This window comes from Diprion similis, chromosome 6 (assembly GCF_021155765.1).
Source record: "Diprion similis isolate iyDipSimi1 chromosome 6, iyDipSimi1.1, whole genome shotgun sequence".
Taxonomy (NCBI): domain Eukaryota; kingdom Metazoa; phylum Arthropoda; class Insecta; order Hymenoptera; family Diprionidae; genus Diprion; species Diprion similis.
Genome location: NC_060110.1, coordinates 361,438 through 389,413, shown reverse-complemented (window position 1 = coordinate 389,413; position 27,976 = coordinate 361,438). Strand labels below are relative to the sequence as shown.

General features: G+C 36.7%; 1 protein-coding gene across 1 annotated transcript; it reads left to right on the top strand.

Moving 5' to 3' along the window:
• The first annotated feature begins 57 nt into the window (after positions 1-57).
• On the top strand, positions 58-16,505 carry LOC124406979 (UPF0047 protein YjbQ). The gene is made up of 3 exons (XM_046882726.1): positions 58-588; positions 854-990; positions 14,999-16,505. The coding sequence occupies exons 1-3, from the start codon at positions 429-431 to the stop codon at positions 15,212-15,214; spliced, it is 513 nt and encodes a 170-aa protein (XP_046738682.1). The 5' UTR covers positions 58-428; the 3' UTR covers positions 15,215-16,505.
• Positions 16,506-27,976: the final 11,471 nt, after the last annotated feature.

Here is a 27,976-nt window from a genome sequence, read left to right as displayed (position 1 = left end):
TGTGTGGAGCGCGACAGAGCATGACTTTAAAGAGAGATAGCTGCATTCCAGGCACTACAGGCACACCATGCAATCCTTCCACCGTGGTGCACGTCAAGTTAATCGTTATCTTTTCTAACCTGTCGTAATCTCACGAGTTGAGCCACAATCGTGCACACTGCAGATGGAGGAAAAATAAATCGAAATGTGGCTCGTATTCTTGTCGTCGTAGCTACAGTATCGAAAGTACGAACCGTTGAATACCTGTCTTCGTTGATCCCGTTAACCATTAAAAGGGAAGAAAAAGAAGATGAAATCTTTTGTTGTAGTCGGACTAACGGAGATGATTACCGCCAATGCATTATCGTGATTCAATATTTTATTTTCTGTGTTGTGGTGGAGTACGGTTCTACGATATCTGAATTGTTGCGATCAGCTGTGCTACGAATATGGCTTCATCGAACAGGGGTATACAAATTGGCTCTGCCTGGTTTCAAAAAAAAATCAACCTCAGACCACAACATCGAGGAGTCCACCTGGTCACTGAAGAAATTTTACGACAGATTCCGGAGCTTTGTCAATTTTCTGTAGGCCTGTGCCATATACAAAGTAGGTATTTTGTCTACTATAAAGTCTACTTAACATTTAAACTGGATGCATGAACAAGTAAATTTGGTATGCTCGTCTCAGGGCTAGAGTCAATACCATCGGACTTCTCTAGTTTGGATGTAAACAAAGCTCAGTATATGGAATAAACACAGCTCTTGTGTTGTTTACCTACTCCTTTGGACGGAATATACTCATTTTTCACAAGTCTTATCATATTTGACAGTTTGATTGCAATATGATATTTTTATTCAATTTCGTGTTCTAGTTCTTCATACGTCCGCCAGTTTGGCATTGAACGAAAGTTGGGATCCAGACGTGAGAGATGACATGGAAATGATGCTCAACAAAATCGTTCCTGAAGGAATGCCTTACAGACATAGCTGTGAAGGCCCAGATGACATGGTACGTAGTTTTTAGTTCATCTGAGATGGTTATGTCAATCAAGTTTCGTATTATCCATACGTGGGACTTTTTTCAAGTCAACTCTTACAGCCTTATAAAAAACTTTTTCAGGTCGCTCTCAAACTTGGCTTGATGGAAGCCTTGTTGACTTTAGCTTTATGCACTAAGCTCTTTTTCCCTATTACAATGGGGTTCTTTCAATATAGTAATTAAGAAATTTTCAAGTAAGTTCTCTTAGCGTGTATCAAATCTGCCTTAATCTAACTGCTTCAAAAAGTTCTTTACTGATATCACATCAGAAGTAAGAATTTTTTTTGTAAATTCTTGGAGTTAACCTCAATTTATTATTATCTGTTACCAATACGATTTTCCTGTTATTGCAGAGTGTTTGATCTCATTGCATCACTTTTGGACAAAATCTAATTTCACGGTTCTTGATACAAAATAGACTGACTGTCTTTGCGAAATTGGGTATTAATTCAGATAACTTGTGTGATCAGGCATTTAATCATATTGCCACCCATCAGAGTTTGGTATATTAATATTGGTTTCACTTTATGCATTTCACGATGCTTTGATCATCATAATTGAAATTTTCTAGTTTTTAAAAGTACCACATTCAATTTTTATGCTCTCTTGATAGTAATATGATTATATTATCAATTTCTAATGGGTATCGAAAGTCATATTTTTCACAATATTGAAGTAAAAAATGTTTACGAAGACAAATATTTTCAAAACAAATCGCTAAGTCACAAAATTCCAATTTGAAATCTGTCCGAAATATAGGAAACTGTAAGTACAGATTTAATAAAGCAAAAGTTACACATTTTGAATCCCCAGAGTGATTCTAAAATTGAAGCAATTGTGATTTTTCGGCGTTCTGCTATCAAAACATTATAAAATTTAAAATCATTATTGTTTATGATATTAAAATTATTATATTAAAATTTGAATAGCATATTTGCGAATGTGATTAAATTCCCAGTGAAACGTATTAGTTTACTTGACTCTTGTATTTTTAAAATATTCTGCCCAATTTTTGTCCAGATTTGTGAAGTTTGAAAAAATATAAGTTTATTAACAATGCAGTGTAACCAAGCAGTTTAGAAAAGTGTGAATACTTCAAAACTTGAGATAGGCCTGAAATGCTGAAAATCGTAATTAACTGTGCGAATAAAACATGACAAATTAACACTTCGTACTTTTTGACGATCATTGTAAACTGATGAGGCCGAAGTTAGTAACGTTGATGCTACGAAACATCAGGGAATCAATCGTTGTTCTGCAATTTTAGAATAACATTCAAGGATTTCGTGTTTCAAAATAAGAGTCGTGTTTTGTTTATCATGATATACTAAATTTCAGACATTCCTAAAGGTGCGAAGTAATGATTTCTTTCTAAACATGCATTGTTACCGTAATGTTACTAACTTCTTACTTATGTAAACTGAATGACTAATACCATGATACGCAAGAGATAAACGTTTTTGTACTGATCGCACTCTTTCAGAATTCGATTAGAGAATTTACAGAAAAAATTTTCATGCTTAGTGTCTAATTTATGACAATATCCATAAAGAGTTCTAAACGGAAATATTTTGCATGCAGTATAAAACAACTTACATGAGTTGTAAGAGAATACTATATTATTCAAAGCTGAAAATTTCATAAGTGCTAGATTGAAAATCTTTTATAACAAGGGGAAAAGCTTGGTGATTAAAATTCATTCGAAATGTAATTGTGTTCAAACCACCTCTGTAGATAGGTTTGGAGAACAAAATAAGCCCGAAAATAATGGGACCTGATCAGAAATCCCAGAGGTTGAGTTTAATCATCTTGTATATTCTAATCATCAAATCTTTACTCAAATTGTTGATATCATAGCTCTTGATATTCAAATTTCCTCAAAATGATTTCTGCACAGTAGGAATATTGTTCCATCCCTGTGCAATGTCATTGCCACAAATAACCCTGCTGGAGATTTCTCGAACGATTTTTGCTGTTTTCTTGATTTTTAATTTAGATGCTATGGTCTATTCCTACTTAACACATTCCGTAAAAAAATATTTTTCATATTGAGTGGTAAGTTTGAAAAACATGATACAAGGTTAGGCAGTCTTAAGGGACCTGGAAAATGCAGTATTTTTAATTGCAGCCTCATGTAGTACACTAGAGCGTTGATTACTTATTTACGTTGTGACGCGGATTTTTGGCTGTAACTCGGCCACACGGAGAAGTGACCAAGAACTTACCGTGTGCACAACAATTTGGCGACCCGCAACGAAAGCTGGGAAATGGATATCATAAGAGATATCGCGAGATTCTGTTGGGCACCTGGCGTAATTATCACGCCTCTCAACAGTCAGCCTCGCTACTCCTCGGCTATATTCTTTCAGCACCAGATATCTCAGTACCGCGTAGAGGGGAAGGGTGTTTTTGTGAACCGAAGGAACGGACACTCGAAATGCGACGCAATTTCACAAAATGAAAACAAAATAATATATTCTGCAGTCGAAGCGGTACAAAAAAAAATATGACGAAATACTCAATTCGCTCCTCGCGATATCCGAATGCAAACTAAAAGAAAACACAATATCAAATAAATATTAATCGAATTGCGCTAGTTGTACTCTCAATATCAAACTAAATTGGCGAAATCAAAGCGATAGATTATTCGCTAACCATCACGGTTTTCAACAATTAATTATGGCGTTAATCGCCAAAGAAAATTAAATAAATTTATGAATACTGTCGATGTGCTATTTGCAACGACGCCAGAGAAAAATCTTAATAATCAACACGCTAATCGCAAGCTAATCAAAAAAAAAAATAAAACAGAAATAGAACGTTATAAATTTGCTTACTCTAAATCTCGAGACAAACCTCAACTAACTAAAAAAATTAACGCTTTACGCAATGCATTTGAAATTGCTATTTTTGCGAAATACGGAAAGAATCAGATAACTTAACTAAACGCTCACACAGAGCGTTTCGTGCAGCGGAATTTGGCTGTACGCAATTTACTAGACTAAACTCTACTGTAAATTTACAACAAACAAACTCGACTCTACGCATAATCGCGAAACCCAAACTATGGACGCTCAACCGGGAAATCGGTAAACTCGTTTCGACCAAATCCGTAACGCAATGACAAAATAACCAATCGCCAATCGGTGTACTGATCTACATCATTCTCGAAATTGGTTCGCAGGAACTGAATAGTGCTTACCGTGTCTTAGCCACATGAAACTCACCGACTCCGTACTTTGCCATCCAGACTTCCTCATCGCGAAAAAATAAAAACAGGCTTTCGAAAAATCAAAGAATGGACTGCCGATACTCGAACTCCGAATTTAAGGTTAAGGAGTTAACAAACAGATTCCGATCAACTTCAGCATACAGTTGGAAGGTCACATTAATAACTCTTGTGTAAAATTTCAAGGACCGAGGGTACCTCCAAGCGAGAATTTGATAAAATTTTTTGGACGTTTTTCACACAAGGCTTTTTGTTTACATTGTGAAGAACTCATCGCTCAGTATGTCAATAAGTTAACAAACCGATCCCGAAGAAATTACACAAGAAGTAATTCAACATTTTAAGATTACATTAAGTCCAGAAAAAATTGGTATGGGTACCTGTGACAGCTAAGATCGTAAAATATACACGTTAAAGTGCATGGTTATCGCCCAATACACCAGTGATCGCGTATCATCGGCAACTTCGCAATTCCGTAGCAGACCGTGCGCTACTATAAATCACCGCATCTGCATGATGTGATATAATGTGTATCGTGAAAGTTATTTACTGAAAAGTGAATAATGTAGTTCTAAATGAAGAAGAATATTTTTTTTTCGATAATGCAACTTTATAACAATATGTTTATTACGGCGTAAAGTCATAATCGGATACAAAAGATTTCTTGCATTTTAAATTTTTAACTATCGAAACTTTATTTGTTTATCTTCATGAATTTTGAGAAGATTACTATAGCAGGTATTGAGTACTTTATCCAAGTCTAGAATATGAATTATACAAAACAAAAGGTTAATCAGAAAGAAAAAATATCATCATCGAGCAAGTAAATAAACCTATTTTTGATATAATTTAATGTCACACAGTTAGATATTTGTAATATATTATTTTTTAACTAAATACAATATTTTGGTCGAATCATCCAGTGAACCATGTATAAACGATTACTTATTAATCATTGAGGAAACTTTTAGAGAATCAACATACTAAATCTAATCAAAACATCAATAATAACATATGTGATAATTTATAAAGATTAATAAATTTACGTCTTAGACATTTTCTGTAAACAGTCATAAATCTTCTTAGCAACAGCCATGCTTTTTGATTTTGACAGCACCGTTTTCATTTTTTCCAAAAAGGTGCCTCAAACCAATCAATTTACCTATCAAATTTGAAGGTATCTTTAATTAAGTCATAAGAAATATTTGCTGCGACTAGTTTTCTTCAAGTCGCGAGAAAACTGCAAGGATCTAAAGGTTTCAAATTCTTTTAGAGCATTTGGTAAATTATCTTTAAAGCTTTCTTTTCAACAACTTTGTTTCAAGTTACAGTACTTTTTAGTAATTTTTACTAAACATAACAACATAATAACATCATCGATGGCATTGTGAGCATTTGAGCTTGATACTTGTAGTCTTGTGGCTACATTCCCTCATTTATTGTCTTCTTTACCAGTTGGTCCAGTATTTTTTTTTTATGATGTAGGTAAAATTCAGGGTGTATCCTGGAAAACCGGGAAGTCAGGGAAAAGTCAGGGAATTTCACAATTGTATTAGAAAAACCGGGAAATTTCCGGAACCGCAGTAAAACTCGCCTCCAGCTAAAATCAGACTACACACAGTTTATGCACGTGTTGCAGTTTATGTAGTGCTGTCAACAAATTTTTACCTCTCTTGCGCTGCAGAGTTCGTAAGTAGCTCTACCTCGCTGTAGTGGCGGGAAATTCTCTGTATCGCGAAATGTACAGCTTGCGTTGCACTACAGCATGGTAGCGCCACACGTCGGTGACAGAAGCAGAGAGTTCCAGGCGTTCCGCGAGATGCTAGGAGAGTGAGTAAGACAACTTGTCTACGTATGTCAAATAGCGAGCGCAGCCGTGACTTGTTTTGAAGAAGGGGAAGTCCTGGACTAGTCGATTGAAAATTATTGAATATCAACGGTAAGTAAGAAACAAATATCAGTTTCCTTGATCTATTCACACAGTCAATCGTCGTCTCCGTCACGTAGTAATGATTTGTAGGTTAACTTACAACTCTCAACACAAAAAAAAAATTATAATATTTTTTCCCCTCGATGGTATACTTCATTTTTGAAACTAAGAGAAAAATAATGAAATATGTCGAAGAATTTTTTTCCCTTTTCTTACAGATAATGGTGTTCTCTAAACACAAGAATACGCAGTTTCGAGTTGAGTGGCTGAATAACCCAGATCTGCATTGGCTGCGTGAGGTAGATCGCGATAAAAAATCGGCTTATTGTAAACTATGCCAAATGACCTTCAATTTAAGTAACATGGGTTACACGGCAGTAATCAGCCATAGCAAAGGAAAAAAACATCTTGCCAGAGTGCAAAATATGAAGTCCTCGCCGTCAATCGCTATGTTTATGCCATCGCGCTTGTTGGCCAATTCAACAACATCCGTTTCTACAGATATACTGCTGGACAGCAGGCTACATCATCTTCGAAGCTACCTGAACAACTGGAAACGCCATCAATATCACAGATTCAACCTTCCACTGCTGAGAAAGTTCAGATTTTGGACTCTAGACCACCCACTCGTAGATTAGAGAAATTTGTTTTAAAAAAAAATGTCACTAAAGCAGAAATAATATGGGCTTTACAATGTGTAATGGTATACAAATCAGCGCGAGAAGCAGAAAAAGATGTGAAGAGATTTTCGGAAATGTTTCCGGACAGTGAAATAGCGAATAAGATGCAGTTACACAAGAATAAAATTGGGTATATGATTGTACATGGCTTAGCCCCCGTTTTCAAACAGAAAATCGAAGAAAAAATTTCATCTTGCGAAAACTTTGTGATAGGTTTTGATGAATCCCTAAATCGAGTTTCTCAAAGACAACAAATGGATATTACTGTCAGATTTTGGGATAAACGCGTTGATGAAGTAAAAACCCAGTACTTGACTTCAGCTTTTCTTGGCTGTACTCGAGCTAGCGATATGTTGACCTCGTTTTTAAGTGCTATCTCACCATTAGACCCAAAAAAGATTCTGCAGCTCTCTATGGATGGCCCGAACGTTAATCAGAAATTTGTAAAAGACTTCCAAGTAAACTTGAAGGAAAAGGAATCTGATCGATCCTTTTTGGATATTGGAAGTTGTGGACTTCGCGCGATGCACAGCGCTTTCAAGACTGGTATGACTGCTACTGGCTGGGATTTGATGGGCTTCTTAACAGCTTTATACTACCTATTTAAAAATTCACCTGCTCGAAGAAGTATGTATACCACCTACTCTGGCTCAAATTGTTTCCCTCTCAAATTTTGTTCGGTAAGGTGGCTCGAAAATGCAAATGTAGCTGATAGGGCCCTCAATATTCTCCCTCATGTCAAGGCTTTTATAGAAGGTGTAAAGAAGGATAAACAAGAACCCTCCAGCAACAGCTACAAGATGGTCAAAAATGCTGTGCAAGATGAGCTATTACCTGCAAAGCTTAGTTTTTTTTACATCATTTGCTTTGGAATTTGAAGGATTTTTACGCGAATTTCAATCTGACAGCCCTCTTTCACTATTTTTATACACTGAGCCAACTATGGTGTTGCGGAATTTGATGGAACGGATAGTCAAGACTGATGTACTTAGTAATACCCCGACGTTAATGGACATAAATCTGGAAAAAAGACAACCTTTTGACTGCAGCTCATTTCAAGCTGGGATTCGCTACCAGAAACATTTTTAAGAAATCCAAGAATCTAAGTGACAAAGATATTTTGATCTTCCGGGAAAACTGCAGAGAATGTGTGCTCAAATGTGTGAAAAAATTAAGATCACGTTCGCCTCTCTTGTACCCGCTGACAAAGGCTGTTTCTTGTTTCGAGCCGAAAATTACCTTGAATCATAAACTATTTAAGATTCGACTTAATCGGTTACTTGAAATTTTAGTCGAAAAGAATTGGTTGGATGGAAAGAGCGCAGATTTAGCGATACGACAGCTAATCGATCTCTGTTCGCGGGATCATGTGAAGAGTTCACTAGCAAGCTACAAAAGGGTCGAAAAACGAGCTGATCATTTTTGGAGGGAGGTTCTTAATGACAATGGCAAGCCAGAACAAGCGTTCCAAGTAATTAAAATGGCTTTAATATTATCGCATGGTAATGCGAATGTAGAGCGGGGCTTTTCCATTAATAAAGATTGTCTGCTAGAAAATGCGAAGGAAGAAACACTGGTCGCCAGAAGGCTTGTTTATGACTTCATTTCATCTGAAGGAGGTCTAGATGGATTTGAGATCTCAAAATCACTTGTTCACGCAGCAAGAAATTCGCACGGAAAATATGTCGAGGAATTGAAGCGAAAAGCTATTGCTCTGGAGGTTAAGGAGCTGCAGAGTAAGAAATCAAAAATTTTACAATCGGCTCAAGAAGAAATAGACATGATTAAAGAAGAGATTGAAAGAAAACGTAAACTGTTGTGAGTTATAGTGAACAAAAAACTAGTCGGGTTTGCAATAATTTTCGTACATTTATGGGTTTTTATTTTTTATATAGGTATCTATCTCACATAAAAATAGATAACTTATCTATAGTCACATAGAAGAAATGTGAATTTTGTCGCAGAGGCACAATTTGACTGTGTCTGTAAGATGTTATAGACAGTATATGTGTGTAAGACTGAGAGTGTAACTCGGTATCACTACTCAGGCCTGTTGGACGGACGCTGCCCTCCAAGATAGTCACATAGTTCATGTCTTTTTTACCAAACTTTTAACAAACTATAATATATACTAATCTGTGTTTTATCACATTCTATGATTCGTACTTATTTTCATCTTATGTACCTGATGTAAAAGTTTAATAAAGAGAATGTATATTTTAAAATTTGAAAAATGCTTTTTCAAATCTGTCTATAATCGTGGAAGAAAAGACCGGGGAAAATTAAATTTTTTCACTGGAAAACCTGGAAAAGTCAGGGAAATTCATTTTCAGATTCGAGTATACACCCTGTATTTGAACACGGGACGTTCGGATGGTACGTCAGGATACGGGCCGCACGGCTACACGCTTCGACGTTTCACGATCGAGCTTTAGGACATATAACCGGCTGCAAAACTTTCCACCCACAATATCTCGGGAACGGCTGCGTATCTGAGCTAAAGCTTTTACAGTTTACTTAGTACTAGTCTCTACTTCCACCTTACCAAGTTACAACCCAAAACTCGTAGGGCATGTGCTGGTGTCTTCTCGTTAGCTAGCCCTCTGTTTGTACTTATTCACTTAGGCGAGCTGGTACACTCACGCATATTCACCTATACATCTTGGATGTATCTACTAACTATAGTGAGTGCGTGCTCACTGTATATTCGCATACACCACACTCGCCACTGAAAAAGTAGGGTCGGTTTTAGACCTAGTTATTCAATAACACTGCATACAAGGCGCAACATATAACGACAAAGCAATTAACGTGTGGAGATTGCTACTCGCTTACCAACAATCTATTCCGCTTTATTGTTCTCGACGTAGGTGAGAATTTGTGTTAATATACACTTTTATTTGATGTGATATATTTTTGTTTTAGAATTATTTATCATTAACCGCGAAAGAACTCCTAAACAATACGAATTGATTTTTGGAATACTCTACGCACATATGTGGAGAATTTTTCTTTAAATCACCAGCAAGAATTGAAGTTCGAATTTTTAATTTACTCAATTTTTTCCAATTTCATTCTGCCTAGCGAATGGAGCATCCATCATTTTTTTGAAATTTTCATCTAAACTTGTTCCTAAATTATAAATTTTCAAAAACTTCCCGGTTTGAACTTTTTCGAGAACGACAGGAGTTATTGAAAGAATTTAGAACTTTTTTTCGTCTTGAATCACAGATTCTTAAAAGAAATATAATGAAATCATTACCCAAATTCTTTTGAAATTTATTCCTGGACCGTACACCTATCTTATCTGCAATGTCGAGTGTAACGCAATAAATGCAGTTATTGGTAAACAACCGGAAAAGTAATTTCTATAATTTTAAGGGTGACTAATTTTTTTTGTCGTGATATCACTGGTATGTTTTCGATTATGAGATGGTGATATCTGTCATTGGTATGTTTATCAGTGATCAGTGATATCACTGGTATGTTTTCGATTATGAGATGGTGATACCTGTCATTTACTGCTAATGTATAAGTATGGGGAGACACGGTAAAACAGAAGAATAATGCGTATTGAATTTAAAAATACCGACATAGGTCACCAATTCGTGGGAAAATCTCAGATAAAATCGTTTTCCGAAAGAGCAAGAAAAAAAAAAAACGTGAATATGAATGTTGTTTTGCGTAAACACTTAAAGGGCCGCACGAGAAAGTTACCCAATCCCTACTTTTTTTCGAGATTCCTTCTTTCCACTTATTGATGCGTCTTATAACCTACAACTTATCGTATAACGATAACTATCTGAAGTTAAACTTGGACTAGCTATTTGCAGCAAAAGGTTTTTGAATATTTAAGTAATTTTGTATCGAAGTAAATATCTGTTTTGAACAGCTTCGATTGAATCGGCCTTGTTTTGATTAACATTTAACCCACTACTACTTATTTTCGACAATAAGACTGTCTTGTCGGTCTTTTACGCTTTTATACTTCTAGTAGGTAAGTACTGCTACAACTTCTTTCCAATTCCGTAAAGAATTTTATGACCAAGCTTGACTTGGGCTGTTTTTACATGGATCAAATTTCAAGAATTTTTTCTTGACGGCTGAGTCAACTTGTTCCACTCCTTTTTCCGCAATTGAATTCTTTTCACGGAATACTATTGTAACGGTGTTTTACCGGTTCTGGACGCTCGGATTATCCTTCGGTGGTGGCTGCAACCCCCTCCAGCCGGATGCTCAGAGCCGACCAGGGTCAGTTTAGGACGGAATATTCTATATATTATGAGTATCCCAGTTGACAAAATAATCCTTTATGTAAAATTTTTAAAAGAACGCAAAAATAAATAAAAACGTTCATTATAATTGTTTATAAATAGACTGCAAGTTTACTTGTTGATTTTAAACACCTGTTAACAATTAAAAAGTTTTAAAATCAATTTAAAATAAGAAAAAAAAAAAGAGTATCAATGACAAAAATCGGTACTTATAATTATTTATAGTGGAATATTTTTTTCAAATTTTCAAAAATCCAAAAAATAGTAATTTTGAAAGAAATTTTTTTTTTTAATTTTCAAATATCGTGAAAAAAAAGTAATTATGGAGAGCCCACGACCGGACTGGTCTTAAGAGTTGTTGAAAGAATAGTGGTTTGAAATGAAAAGAATTCAAAAAATTCGAAAGATACACTCACTTTCAAAAACACGATTTAACATCTCAAACGCAAAAATCTTAATCAAAAATACTGTGAATATTTTTGTTCTATTTTTTTCTGTAAAGGCAATCTCAAAACAAAGATTTAAAAAAACAAAAATTTCAGTTTGCACCATTATTAAAAAGTTCTGAACAAAAACAAAAAATCGCGATTTTTTGAATATTTGATATTTTTTAGCAAGTAATCAAAAAAATCTCAAAATTTACCAGAAAGGCTCTTTTGAGAGGTACTAAAAGATATGAAAAAATTTAGGAAATCAAAAATCTAAAATTTTTCAACCCGTCCGATTTGTCGTTACGCCCCATCTATTCTATGTAGTTAAGGGGGGACAAGGGTTTGAGATACCAAAAAAAGCATATTTTTGTGATTTTTTTTACAGAGTACCTTATTTATTAATATTTTTAAACTTATTGTACATTATTAAGCATTATTCTAAGAATATTCTGCTACATTTTCATGAAAAAATTTGAAAATTCAGCCAGTGGTAGTGGTGAGAACCGAGTCACCCCAAAATAGTATATTGTGTAGCTAGTGCGTCAAGCAGGCGATATCCGAAGAGTGTGAAGTTTGCTGCACGAGCCGACGGCGCATACGGAATTCCATATGCGCCGAGGTGAGTGCTGCAATCACACTCTTCAGATATCGCCTTCACGCACGTGCTGCACACGCTATTTTTTGTAATACATGCATAGGAAAGTGTTATTTGAGAGGCAAACCAACGTCGAATTGTATAGAGTGCCGCGTGCGAGGCGGGGTCCAGGGGCGGAGCCCCTACGCCGCTCAAGCCAAATGGCGTTGCTGTCGACCGTGTTGTCGGTGACAAGAATACGCTGCACCGGGAAATAGAGCATATCGAATGTGCGCATGCGCTACGAATCTTCCGCACCAGGAAATAGAGCATATCGAATGCGCACATGCGCCAACTCTATTATTCAGGAATAAGGCACTTCACGCACGCTACACGACCCTCGAAAATGACACTTTCCATGCAGGTGTTACAAAAAAAAGTCTCTATGCGGTAGTTCAGATAACTCATGATTGCTTCATCTGAAATTAAAAAGCCAAAGGGATTTCTTGAGTACATAAGTTTATCTTGCATTTGAACGAAGGAATTAACAAAATATTCATTTTTGAATTTTTGGTGAAGGTGCAATCAAAAAACTCTGATTCAAACTTTAATTTGCTCTTTTTGTATTTTATGTGTCCATGGCCGGTGAAACAGTCGACAGGAGAAGTGGGAGAAACCACGACGACAGCCTCTCGGCGCTGTCATCCATATAACCTCTAAGATCGCGAGGGCACGAATAACCTCTTTCACAAAGTGCATAAGCCGTCAATTTAAGACTCGACGAATATATAAATATGATAAAATTAAATATTTATACTTAAATTGACGGCTTATGCAATTTGTGAAAGAGGTTATTCGTGCCTTCGCGATCTTAGAGGTTATATGGATGACAGCGCCAAGAGGCTGTCGTCGTGGTTTCTCCCATTTCTCTTGTGCACTGCTTCACCGGCCGTAGGCACATAAAATGGGAGTAGAAAAGAAACAAAAGTTGGAAAAATAAAGTTAGCCACAGTGCATGCATCGATGAACATTACTGTACATGATTCCGCAAATATGGTTGGTCCGAAACAAAAAAAAAATAAATACCCTTATTAACTACATGGTATTAGCTATGGCATGACGGAGCTAATACCATGTAGTTAATGAGGATGTTTTTGACCAACCATATTTGCGGAATCATGTATACCGATCGCGTACGGAAAACGACGCAGATGAGAATAACTTGTGTAAAATGCAATATTTTTTTATGAAAATTTTCACAATAGCTCCTTAAGTTGTATATGAAAACATATAAATAAATTGAAAATATTGCATCTGCAGTTTTTTCGAAATAAATTCCCAAAAATTTCTCAATTTTTTTATATTTTATCACGAAATAATGGCTCAAAAACATAAAACATCATATTTTTGTGACGTTCATCAAGTGTGCTTTGGTAAAACATCAAAGTTTTTACGAAATACTAATAATCGTAAGAAAAATCGATTTTCCTTTTCAAAACATCAAACTTTTCACGAAATACTCAAAACGTAAGGAAAATCAATGTTCCTTGCGATTATTGGTATTTTGTCAAAATTTTGATGTTTTACTAAAGAAAACTTGATGAACTTTATGAAAAATATGATGTTTTATGTTTTTGAGCCATTATTTCGTGATGAAATATCAAAAAATTGTGGAAGCCATCGTATACCATTTGAGGTTGAATAGGTCGGCAACGGGTCGGTTTCGGAAATCGGTTAACGGCGGAAGATAGGTGACCGGGTCCCGGCTGCCAATCATCTCGTCGCACTCTATTCACACAAACCTTATTTTTTCTAAGGTTTTGGTGTACAATTGCAGAAATATGAATCTTTGTAATGAGACCGAAGTGAGTAATGGCAATCTAACAAAATGTCAAGGAAAAAATCATTATTCCACAATTTTAGACTGACTTTCAAGAAATCGGTTCTTCGAAATAAAGAGTACGGTTTGTTTATCGTGGTTTACTAAATGTCAGATATTTCTGAAGGTTCGAAGTAACGATTTTTCCTAAACATGAATAGTTATAGTAATGTTACCAACTTCAATCTCACTGTTTTAGGCTTTCCTGAAAAGACTAGTTTACTTGATATGAACACGTTGCCATGTGGGTCGACACTGGATTTTATTACGAAACGCTTATAAGAGTCCCTGTCTATAATGCAAATATGTATCTTGATTGCATGTGTACATCTTTTCCTTCCAGCATGGCAGGGGTAGATCGCTGATTTGAATATTTTTGTCGAGATTGTTTTCACAAAATATTTTCTAATATATTTGGAGCTCTTCATAGCTTCATAGCTTCATTCTACCCGGATATAAATCGTTGTGATAATTTTCTTCGTAATGGGGAAAGGGCGGATAGGTTTTGGATAAGTGACCCCCCCCCCCATTTTCTTAAAATTAATAAACCCATGAGCTTTTGTTGACATTTCTGTTGATTGTGCCTATGCGGAGCACACAAAGTATGCCTAACTCCTGCAAGGGATTGTTTGAATAGCATATCTGTAGTTCCAGTAGTTCTTTGTTAAGTTCTATTTATTTGAACTCGTTATCTTGATTTGAAAACACCATTTTCCATCATGACCCTCACAAGAACTCATGCATAACAGTTCAAGTTAGACCTTGATTTATTCAAAAACCGTTTAGACAGATATCTTGAGCGTCACGTGACAATGTATATTCAGTGACAGTACTATATCAACACTCTCCGTATTTCCCCCCAACTTCTATCTACGTCGCTCCGGTAACCAAGTTTCAGAACAGATAGAAGGTCATTGTGTAATCACTTCATTTCTTGAGATTGTGACGCTAAGTATTTATATATCTGTTATTGCGTTTCAGCCTGCCCACGTGAAAGCTTGTTTTCTGGGCTCATCCCTGAGTATTCCAATCACAGACGGGAAGTTGGCGTTAGGAACGTGGCAAGGCGTCTGGCTGTGCGAGCATCGTGATCACGCTGGTAGCCGTAAGTTGGTGATTACGTTAACCGGTTGCTTGAGAGACTCGGCACGAAGCCCCTTGAGCCCTGTTAGTCCAATCGCCTCTACTAGCAGCTAGGACCACTCTCACCGTCGACGGCGTAGCAATCTCCAGCTGCGCATCTCCACATCTAGCGATTTGAGCTAGCAGCCGCCTAATTTAGCTGAACCCTAAGAGTACGACATGCTAAGAAAAAATGGATACCCAAGTAATGATGTAAAGCAGATTATAATTAGGATTCCATGTTGTAAGGACAAATTGGGAGCGCACTATTAGTATTTCCAAAACTAGTACATTCAGGGCATTGAATATGTAGAAATTTGTGATATTGACATTGATTATTCAAATGATATAAATGTACAATTGCGTTCTGTTGTTAGCCTTAATTCACTTTGCTGAATTGAAGCTTTAACTTGAATGATGGATAGTTTCCGATTGTTCCAATAGATACATCTGGTATATGTACGAAAAGTTTAATTACACCATCTAGATTCGTATCCAACATTCTTGCTGCGTACTCTTAGTTACAAAATTGACCGTTTGCGTTCTGGTATAATGTGTCCAATGTAAAAATCTATCATATAACATGAATTCAGTTGCTCTTCATAAGCCAGCGTTATTCTCGGAATTATATTGTATCGAATATACTTCTAATGTAATAGTCACATAAATTGGTAAGCTGATCAAGATGCTTTAATCTGCGCATGATATTGGAATGAATCAAATAGTTATCATCAGCTCTTCTGAAAAAGCTGATTTATGAAAGCAGTGAAGTTGGTAATACGACAAGCTGAGGGTAGAACGAACCGTTAGTACTGGTACCCTAGACTTTAAACGATTTTTCCGTTTTATACGGTACAAGCGGCAATTACGTTGTAAATAATTTCTGGTAAAGCCGTAATAATTTAAAAATAACAAATTTCTGGGATGCTCGAGCTTGGGCGAGAATCAGTGATCGTGAAATCGATGCCGTTCGCATTTGTTGCGACACAAGTAGTGTATGCCAATTCTATTTAGGAGCCGATGTTGAAGGCCTGAATACACAAATATCCATGCTGGTGTAACACCCAAATATAAACATATTGTCTTTCTGAGCTGGTCGTAATTTTTCTGGGGACGATTACCTAAGAAAATTATGTCATCCATGCTAAAATAATCCACAGCTGTGATTAGTCGATTTGCCCATACTATATTTACACGAGTGTACGTAGTTTCATTTGAAAACTCCGAGAGAACGTGTCCAGATATGTGTTATGTGAACATTCGGAAAGGATATAAAAAGTCTTCGAGATTGTGAATTTCCCAAATTGATCCACCAGAAACAATGTTACTGTAATCGACTTTATAAATAAATTAACAATTTCGCGTATTTTTTCAGACTACAAGTTCTTTTCACATTTACTTTCTGTATTTCCTAAGCACCAGTAATTTATTATGATCGTTTGACATTCAGTATGGCAATCAATTGACTTAAAAAAATTAATAATTTATGGACTAATGAACAAGCAGTGTTGAAATTCGTTGCGATGCTACATTTATTACAAAAAAGTCAATTGTTATAAACAAAATTATACTCTCAAACAATCAGTAGTGATAATTTATCAGATCAGTTTGTTGTACTTGAAGAGAAAAACTCTTTCCATGTTAACGAGTTTTATAAACGAATAAAGTTTCAGCATGTGTGAACTAACGGAAATCCTTGGTTTGTTTCACAAAATTATTTTTCCAATAACTGTTTTGAAATTTTGATTTCCGATGTCTGTGGAGCGTGTGCAACGTGTCCCATTTCCGAACAGTGCGGTAAAGCAACCTTGCCGTATGCGCACCGTTAAAATGCTGCAATTTACACACTAGGGTCATCTTTGGCGCATGCGTACTTTCCAATAACACAAATTTAGGCAATGTGTCATTGAGAGTAAGTGACCTAATGCTAATTTCACGTGCTGTCAGTGACAGCTTCGGTGTTTCTTAAATCGAACTTTTCTACATAGGTTTTAAAAAAGAATAGTGTACGTCACGCATGCTGATGGGTTCATATCTAATTCGTATGATTACAGCGTTCGCCTTGACTCATGCTACGTTCAGACTAGTATTCGTGCGATTGCAGCATTCCGAGTTGTGTGAATAGGGCACTCGCTTTTGCGGTACTTCACAAGTGTGTAGTTGGCGACACAAGTCAAAGTGAATTTTACACTTATCAGATTGGCCCACTTTCTGCACATGTAATACAACATACTATTGTTATAATACATTTTTGTATCGGCACTGAAAGTGTTTCGTTCAAATTTTACCGTAGAAATTCCAACAACAGTACGTTCTGTTATAAGTCTGGAAAGTAAGCTATTTCCGACGACTTTAAAATTTGCTTCCGCTCGTACGACCAACTTCACACTCGTACCTGTATGACTGCAGCATGAGCCAAGGTTAGTGCTGTCATTACAGTCAGATATCGCTCATTCGCACGTGTGACACACGGTATTTTTTTGAACACGTATAACGAAAAGTTAAATTTGAGAAGCGACGAAGATGCTACTGACGGTGTGTAACATTTGGATGGTGTGACTTGTGCTCAACAACGCAGTGCGTACAATTGGGTTATTCGAAAGTACGCATGCGCTCAAGAAAACCCCAGTGTATAAAATCGAATACTTTAATTGAATTTATGGGCCAACTTCGAAAGATCTACAATAGTAGCAATTTGTAAAATATAACATAAATAGTTGATTTATTTATATTATGTGGTAAAAATAACTTGAAACGTAGAAATAAGTAATAATTATGTTACTGCTTGCATATCCGAAAGCTATTCTAATGAAGTATCACTGCTGAATTTGAAAAAAGCGACTTATCGTAAACAGATTGCCGATTGTAGATAATAGTCACCAATCCTCATTGATTTATGAAAAATGTGCTGCGTTCTTAAGGCTGTTGAACGGATCCCCGTAGTGAGAGGTAGTCATATACGATTACACAAGTACACAGACATATTCCAAGCGATTCTTCCCTGCTAAATTCCCAGAGTTCAAACTAATTTACAAATTGGGATTGCAGCTCGACTATTCTTTCCATTACATTGTTGTGCGTGAAATAGTACTCAATGCTTGTAGAGTACACAAAATCATTCCACCCATACAATGTGATTCCACTTATCTCGGAGGGTGGTTATGTTTATTGTGTCAATGTATGCATCTATATGTCAGTTGTTCCGAAGCGATGTAATTAAGATTTTATTTCAATCTTACGCTCTTTCGCGGCAAACCACAACTATTTCACCAACATTAATTGTCTTCAAGGTTCCATTAGTACCTAATGAATGCGCCAAATATTTTCTATCTATTGAGAATCCAAGTTGCATGTGTATGTGAATACCCCTGTCATGGAATCGCATCCACGATGTAAGATAGACAAGTAGGTCCACAGTGGCATTTTTCCAATAAACAGGCTTTGATTTTTAGATGGAGTTTTCCTGAAATTGCATTAGACGCCGATCCGACAAAGGTACTCGTGAAGTTGGAAAATTTGAATTTCCGTCACTAATTTGTACACTTCGACCGTTTTTCACGTAAAATTTTTACCCTCGCGCGAAACTGTTTTACAAATTGTCAAATCTGTATATTTCATTTTTTGCATACGGTGTCTTTTATATTGCAGTTATTTGACAGACGCACGATGTTGACAATCGAGGTTAGGTTATCGTTAGGTGACACTTAACTCGAGCTCTGATTGGTGTACTTCCGCAGCAGAGCTACCTGGATAAGGCCTTTAGAAATACCATCTAAAAATTACAGGGCTAGTGGTCTCGTCGATCCACTTGTCTTTCGTACACTGTGATCCCGTCATCTGAACTGGAGGTGTTGTGATACTTGCTAGTATGCCGAGAAACTACTAATCTACAATTAAGAAATACTACTTTCCATCACATCAGGGCAGCGTTGATATGTATTCGTTTGTTATTTGTACATTTTATTGGAAACTATAGTAATCTACTATGCTGAACCTGCACGGCGAATGCTTAGAACTATCGACATCCTGCTAAACCTTGTCAATAGAGCAAGTCTCATATTTGCTGCCGTTAGCTTTAATTTTTTCTACTATATAGGTAGTGAAATACAGGTTATGCCCTATACTTTCCCATACCGTGATGTCAAAATAAAAGGTGAAATGGCATTAAGCCTATCTAAACTCTCGAGTCTTATTGAGGTGATGTTTCACGTCTTTCCTCTCCCAACGCTTGTAAGGACAGGGGTAAACACGCGTATTGTCCATGTTCGTCCTTATATGTATACAGATGTGGCCGTACATGTTGATTATTGTTTACGGTTATGGTTTTTCGTCCACGTGACTATTCACTCACACTCTCCTTCTGATTAGTCATACTAGTAGATTATTTCCTTTGAAACGACTGGATAGTATCACCCGTTTTCAGTAGTTCAAGAATATGCTATGGTATCATCAATACTCAATCTTACAGGTTGTGAATAGTAATATTACAATAAAACGACAGACGTGCGTTTGTGATTAGAATAAACGATGAAATTATTGGATTTATTTTGATCGAATTTACACTAATGTCTCCCGGCTGATAGGAGCAGCTGGATATTGGAGTGGTGGCAAGGATGGTAGGTTACGGTTAGATTTTGCTACCCGGTCCTGTAAATATCATGAAATATCAGCGGCAGCGCCGAAGTCCAAGCAAGCAAAGAGCGCTGAGTGGGCAGAAGCCATATCTTATAATTTACCAGAGTATACTTCTGTATGATCTGAAAGTTTTACTGATCATGGGACAAATTTTCTGAAGGGTTTGTCAAGGATTCGTTACGTAATCTAAGCTGGAATAACCACTTCGCGGGAATGGATTCGGATTAGAATGGCGATTTAGTGCTCTTTTGTTGCTAATTTGTTGCCCCATTCCCGATTTTGTTGCTCCAACAATTTCGCTGAAATCGACGGCGATGCTAGCTTGAGATCAAGCTAGCAAAACCACACCTGGGAATCGAATTGAAAAGTAATTAATAAATACCATATTTTGTTGCTGTAAAGTCATAATAATATCGAAGCGTAAATATCAACCCTTACTCAAAAACCAACCCCTTATACCCTCGAGGCACGGGAGAACTGTTGAAATAGCTTAATTTTTTCAAGTTGACACGCAGGATTTCTGCTTGCTGATTTACTTTCTCGAAAAATATCTGGTGAGAAATTTTTTTTGCCCTACTCCGACCCTCCGGAATCCACCCCTATACCCTGAGAGCACAATCTCTCTTGAACGTGTCGACCTACAGCGTGAAAAGTAGTAACATTCGTTTATTGCTCAACAAATACGAGTCAGGGAATTTGTTGCTCCGCGATTTCGGCCACAACCTCTCTTCCCGAATTTGTTGCTCATCAAATACGAGTCAGGGAATTTGTTGCTCCGCGATTTCGGCCACAACCTCACTTCTTACATTTGTTGCTGAACAAATACGCAAGTATGCAAAGTTCTCCTGATACTTCGAGCTGAAAATCGATCGGGGCCAATCGTATTTCAAGATTTGTTGCGGAGGTGTGCACGGGTAAAAGGTTAATGGTTATTATAAAAATCAACATATTTTGTTGCCGATGTGTTGCTGCCTAATTATAATAACTGATAAACGTAAGTATCACGCTCTTTCGAATGACTCTATGTAAGACCCCCAAAGTCAAGAAATGGTTTGTAGAGTGGCGTGGTGTTTTCGAGTTGTCGCCTGCGATTCCTGCTATCCTATCTAGCTGCTTTGAAGATTATATTTCATTAGGTGACGCTAGATTTTTTTGCTCAACCTCTGGATATCACGAATCAACTCTGCTATTCAACAGTTATAGTTTTTGACTCCGTCAAATGTAAGAAATTGTCGTTGTTTTGAAAGTGAAATATTATTTTTAATCAGTATAAATTCTATAAATATGCGTTTAAATGATAAAAAAAAAGTTTAAAACATGTAATTAGTTACAGTATTTTGGTTTAAAAATCGCCGAGAACGTGCGTTACGTAATTTATGGACGGTCCCTGAGAAAAAGTTTTTCCCGTTTTTAAGATATTTGGCTTTTCCTCAAAAACCAATTAAGTTAGGGATCTGAAATTTCAGGATCTCATTATTTTATTAGTATCTACATTAGGGTGATTTTTTTTTCGCGACTATTTTTTTTAGTACCCACCCAAAATTTTGTTGGATATGTCGAAAAGAAAATTCCCTGTAAGTTATAGCCCTTAATATTAATATTAAGTACTTTCCCTGAGCGTTGAAAGATTTCCCATTTAAAATACACGTAAAATTTGATTTTTTTTTTCAAATATCTATAACACAGCGGCGTTTTATGCTATCATATTGTTCTTGGTCGCGATTTACGCAGAATTGAACAATCTTCAAAAGCGTCCTGAACGACGTTAATGCAACTCGCACTGGTGAGATGGTAGGGGTCACTAAAGCTGATTTCACCCAAAATTCGCTGTTATCTCTGAAACGATCAATTTGACCGGTAAAATGTGAAGGAAAGTTTTGTTGAAAATTTGATTTCCTAAGTCGACTCCTCCTTTATGCTACGAAACTGACCGAAGGACTGTACTGTAAAATGAAGATTGTCGAAGTCATGTTTGCTTGTGTTTCTCAAACGATAAGTTACTAATTGATACAAAAATTAATACCTTCGAATTAATGTGTACACATATGATCTTGCATACATGCTCTTCAGTTGATGCTTGTGTTTTTAATTGATATAAATAATTCACACTACGGGTGAAAAATTTTCGGACAATACTTCAAAATAGGTCTTAACCGTTTTTTTTATGCAGTATCGCTGGTAGTCAACGTAAACTAATTTAGCCAACGGAATTTTGAAGGGGAAGAATTCAGCTTAATTTTTTTTTTTGTTTTTTCTTCTAGAGTAGGACTCTATTTCAAAAACAATTGTTTTTCGCCTTTGTTCCCCCCTTTTCAGGGGAACGCATTTTCTCGAGTAACTTGTTGTCATTTTTTCGAGCGGAGTCATAAAGGGGTGAGTTTCAGCTTCAATTTCGTTTTTTTTTCAAACTTTCAGCGATTTTTTTCTCCATAGTTATTTTGATTTTTTTGTGACAAAAGAGGCAATTTGAAAAATCCCGTGTAACACAAAAACAAACAGGATTCCTGGAAACCTTCAAGATGTAAAAAGGTGCATCGGTTATCGTATAGTTCAAAGTAATTTTTTCAAATTTTTTCTTCTCAGATTTTAGGTCGGAGCTCGGATCATTCAATTACCATAACTCGGGAACTATGAAATTATTGATAAAATTTCCATACAGGAAAATACTTTGTTTTACCATTTTCTAGAAGTTTAAATTTTTTTCAAATTTTTATCCTCAATGTTTTTTTTTTCTATTTTCGGACTTTTTCTGTTATAGAAGAAAAAAAATCGGGAAAGAAATTTGAAAAACTTCCAATGTGTTGAAAATCGAAAAATAAAGTATTTTCCCCTCTGGAAATTTTATTAATAATTTCATAGTTCCCGAGTTATAGTAATTGAATGATCTGAGCTCCGACCAAAAATCGGAGGGAAAAAAATTTCTGAGAAAAGATCTGAAAAAATTCCGGTGTACTCAACGAAATCCGACGCAACTTTTTGCCAGTCTGAAGTTTTCCATGAATCTTCTTTGTTTTTGTGTTCGACGGGATTTTTTAAATTGTCCCGTTTGTCATAAAAAAACAAAATACCTCTGGAGAAAAACATCGTCTAAAGTTTAAAAAAATACGAGATTGAAGCTGAAACGCTCCCCTTTTAGTCTAGTCGAGAAGTGAGTTCTCTACGAAAAATCGTTACAAGTGTCTTAAAAATATGAGCAATAGCTCATTCGATCCGGAATGTGATTCTGAAAAAGACGTATTTCTTGTTCTTTCCGCAAACAAAAATTGTAGTTATAAACAAAAATAAAAAAAAATGACGCCTCCGGTTTTTGACTATAACTCGAAAACTTCAAGAGATAACGAAAATCGGAAAAAGCATCTTACAGAATAGGAAATTTGATAAAAAAGATGCTTAAGATGCTTTTTTCCAATTTTCGTTATCTCACAAAGTTTTTGAGTTATAGTCCAAAAACCGGAGGCGTCTTTTTTTCTTGTTTTTTGTTTATGACAATTACAATTTTTGTTTGTGGATAAAACAAAAAATACGTCTTTTTTAGAATCGCATACCGGATCGAATGAGCCATTGCTCATATTTTTAAGACACTTGTAACGATTTTTCGCAGAGAACTCACTTCTCGACTAGACTATTTATGACTCCGCTCTAAGAGAATAAAAGAAAATTTCTTTCAAAAATGCGTCGACCTGAAAAGGGAGAAAGGCGAAAACAGTTGTTTTTAAAATAGAATCGTCTTGAAAAAAATTAAAAATAATGAAATGAAGCTGAATTCTTTCCCTTCAAACTGCCGTTTGATAAATTAGTTTGCGTCCGCTATCGGCGAAAAAGCATAAGAAAACGTTTCAGACTTTTTTTGAGGTTTTGCCCGGAAACTTTCCGCCGGTAGTGTACTTTCTAACCATAAAACGTTGCCGCGTAATTCTATCGGTGCGGCGTTACAATGTTACAAACGCGGCATCTTTTTGATATTTAGTCAATCATACTACCACCTTATTATATCGGTTCACTCGGCCAATTATTTTCTGTCCCCTTCTTTCATCCCTTTGTCTTTCTACGGCATGAGCTTCAGTTCGCAGATATCTTCTGTCGTGAATACATCACAGTTTTTAAAATGACTTTGCCACGTGGGCGACCATCAAAAGTTGATCCAGAGGTAATCACTGCTCTGATATTGCAATACGGTGAAGAGGTATTGTTACCAAATCAGAAAATAGCAGTAAAATCAAATGTAATATGGAGCGTCATGTCTCGCGAAGTGAAAAACGCTATATCCCTGGCCTCATTAGAGCGATTGTGGCTTGTAATAGGTATCAAATTTGTGATAAGTTGCTACCAAAAAATCAAGCCAATACCAATATTGACACATCAGTAAGTGATAGTACGCACAGTGATTCAGCACTAATCGACCCATCAACTAATCCTAACGAAAATTCGAAAGTGCAAAATCCTGAAATATCGAGTGTTTTACTTCCAATTCCAAGAGCTGAGTTTGAAAAGCTCATTGTAGATCGGTTATACAAGCGTAGCAGTAAAAGAAATCCGCATGGATACCGGGAACAAAAAGTGCTTCAACCAGGTAAATGGCAGCACATGGTTACTTCGAATATCTGGAACGAAACGCAGGTGAAATGTGGTTTCCATTATAAAAATCATTATATATCGGGATGTGGTATGACTGGATTAATCAACGGTATGTAATAATTATAATTAATCATTTTTGTGTCTCAATTAAATGAGACTGCATCGTATAAGTCTGGTTTACCTAGAGAATGCATTATCTCTCGTTTCACAATTATTAAGACTTTTGTGCACTTCTACCGGATTCTGCGGCTTTTGATTCATAAATTCTTGTCAACTTGGGGACGCAAACACTCAGTTTGCTTCCATGATTTAAGGTACTGAAAATCGAAGATTATTAAGATGCAAAATCCCTACATTTCGTTGTATAGATCATAAGTGGAAACCTTTTTATCAGGAGTTTTAAAAATTAGTAATATGTTCGGTGGGTGTAGAAACTTCAGGGTTTGTTTTTTGAGGATTTATCTTCAATACAAAATATATCCGTAAAATTATAAATCAAATGCAATATTTGTATATTTTGCACGTTGATTATTTTGTTTTAAAGTTCTACCGCGGACCGTAGTGGCTGTACGAGAGATATTCCTGCGCTCTATGCTATACCTATGTATTTAATAAAAACATTCGGCTGTTTGATGATGGTGACGTTAAATTTGACTGTAGCTATTCAGATTAGCACATTGAGACGTATTGCAATAAATACAAAACATCATACAATTACATTCTATCAACAGGTAATTGTAAATGCGGGAGCAAACTCACAATAATCATCGAAGATCCTAATCCTAAGGACAGCAACATATATTTAGATTGTACCATCACGGAAGGGGTCGGTGCGATATGTGGTAAACTCTATCTTCGAGCGCCAATCAGACAAGAAATAGCTCGGGATTTGCTGCATAAAGTTGTGCATGTTTATCAGGCAGAACAAGCAGATAAATTAATGTCGGATGGAGATCCGGAGCCACCTCACTTGTTTACATCCAAAGTACTCAGCATGGCTAAGCATGAATACACATCTAGCCAATACTTGGATCAGGATCCAATCAAAGCAATTGGTATTATGAAGGCTACCCGTTTCCAGAATGCCGTGCATAATATCGGTTTAGACCCGTTTTACGTATGTTACGTGGGAGGGTGAACGTGTGGAGAGCGATGGAAGTTTATGACTATTAAAGATAATAATCAATTATGCACCCACGTAACAGCGCTGAATAAAAATTAAAACTAAGAAGGACCTACCTTTCGGTACGCCGGTATTTGTAGGATCGTGTTACTTTAGTCCTATACAGGGCTGTGAGGTTTGTTTAAATAGGTTGAGGCTAATTCTAAAATTGGGGAAGGTCGTCGTTCAAAATAAACGGTTAATTTGAGTTACCTGGTAAAAGAGAATATGTATAATTCAAACGATAGGTAAATGTAATTGGTAAAATGATAACAATGAACAAAGGTTATATTAACGAATAAATTTTGAGAAGACGGACAATTCGGATTTTTAAATGGTTACGGATATAAAACAAAATAGAAGCTTGTACCAAGAACATCTATATTGAACGCGTATTAATACTATATGGTCTTTTAAATGCTTGTATCCTTCTTCCTTTTTATATTTATGAGATTGGTAAACTAACGTGCCAATTGGATTGGCCCGCGGAAGCACCCGTCACTAGAAGTGTTTCTGATAATTTAGAAAATAGCCGTTGAGGTTGAGTCGGGAGAATCACTCTCGGGATGTGCAGGAGCACACGGACGACAACCTTACGTCTTTCTAGTAAAACCAACAAGGTCGTGTCGGGAGAATCGCTCTCGGGATGTGCAGGAGCACACGGACGACAACCTTACGTCTTTCTAATAAAACCAACAAGGTCGTGTCGGGAGAATCGCTCTCGGGATGTGCAGGAGCACACGGACGACAACCTTGTGTAAAAGACTTTGTATACGTGCTTCCGCCGGTCAATGCAAACAAGTTTTATGAAATCACGTTATGAAAATTCGTGGTTAATTACAATGTTGAAGTGGTTTAGATGCTGGGGCCGAGCTGAAGATTGGAGAATCACTCTCGGAATACCCAAAGGATATTTTCCACAACTAGGCTCCAAATCTAATATTGTTTCTTATAAAGGTTCTTAGAAAACAACATGCGTCTCGAAGATGGCAAGAAAAGCTCACCACCAACTCTTGGTGTTTAATTGAAAGATAATTTTGATGATTTGGTAAAAACAAGAATTTGAAAAGTGTTGGTGAACGCTGCTCGAATTGACTTATCTTTTGATGTTGGTGACGACGAGATTGAGAGCCGTCGGATCGTGTCGTTGGTAACTGGAGCAGAGCCTCACCTCAGATGTAGACGAGTATTCGGGTTTCGTAGAAGTTATTTGGTGGATTATTAATATGGTTTGACGTGAAGTTACTATTAATTATTTTAGTCAAACACTTAAACTTTACCTGATTCTTGAGAATCAGGGCGGAGCCTAATTTGATTTTAAATTTAAGGAAATGAATATCATAAAAATGTCTATTCGTGAAAATAAGAGAGTTAGTACAGAAACAGGAAAGAAATGAAGTTAGGTGATAGAAAGTCTTTGCAATTCACAGAACAAATTGAAAGCTTTAAGATGACGAATCAGCTTGGTACTTTAGGCCGGTCACAACGAAGATTTTCCGAACACTACTATCGACCAGAAGGGCTGACCCGGGTTGACGTCCACGCACCACGCGACTTGACAGACGAAAGACATGGTTTCTTGGGCCTGACGGTCCAAGAACCCTCGGTGCAACTAAGTACAACGGTAATCAGCCAATGGGGTGCGAGGGCGACCTCCCGGTGCCAGAATCGGCATGGTCAGGGTTTTTCCGGGTCCGACTCGAGTGTTAAGACGGTGTTCCGACGATTCTCAATCTCGTCGGTTACATACTATGGTATGAGCAAAAGATATGTAGGTGTAATTCTCACACATTCGTCCAGACATCTTAATAAATAGCCTATTTTAACTTGGTACATATTGTATAGTCGGTTTAGCCTAATTATTAATAATGACAATTTTGAAAAAGAAAAAGAAGATACTTTTGGGCTGAGTGCCACTGCGTTTCATGTCCGCACTTCAATTTAGGTTCTTGGTACTGCTAAATAACCCTAAACTAAAACTAATACTGAGGCTCTGCGTTGCTTCCTCTAAGAGGGGTGGAAATCCCCTGTTTAAACAATCTGTTATTTTAGCGCTGTTTATTGCGCTGCAGCTTATTCACAAATGTTCAAGATGTTTTACTGAAATAAGCCGTCTTTGGTCGCTATGTACGATTGAACAAAAGGTTCGCCTAGGCGGTACGTCGGGGCGTAACACGTACATTACTGGACCAATTACCAAACACAAACTTACAGGGCAAATCGTGATAGTTGTGTTTCAATTGATGCAACTGGAGGCATCATTAGAAAAATTGATAAAGCGGAGAAAGCACACTGTAAGCACGTATTTTTGTACCAATGTGTTATCAACTGCCTCGATGGGCCATTCTCGGTATCTCAGCAGATCAGTGAAAGCCACAATACCAATTCGATCCAGTTTTGGTTGATGGAGTGGGTCCGGTCCGGAGCACCAATTCCACGTGAAGTAGTAACGGATGAGAGCCGAG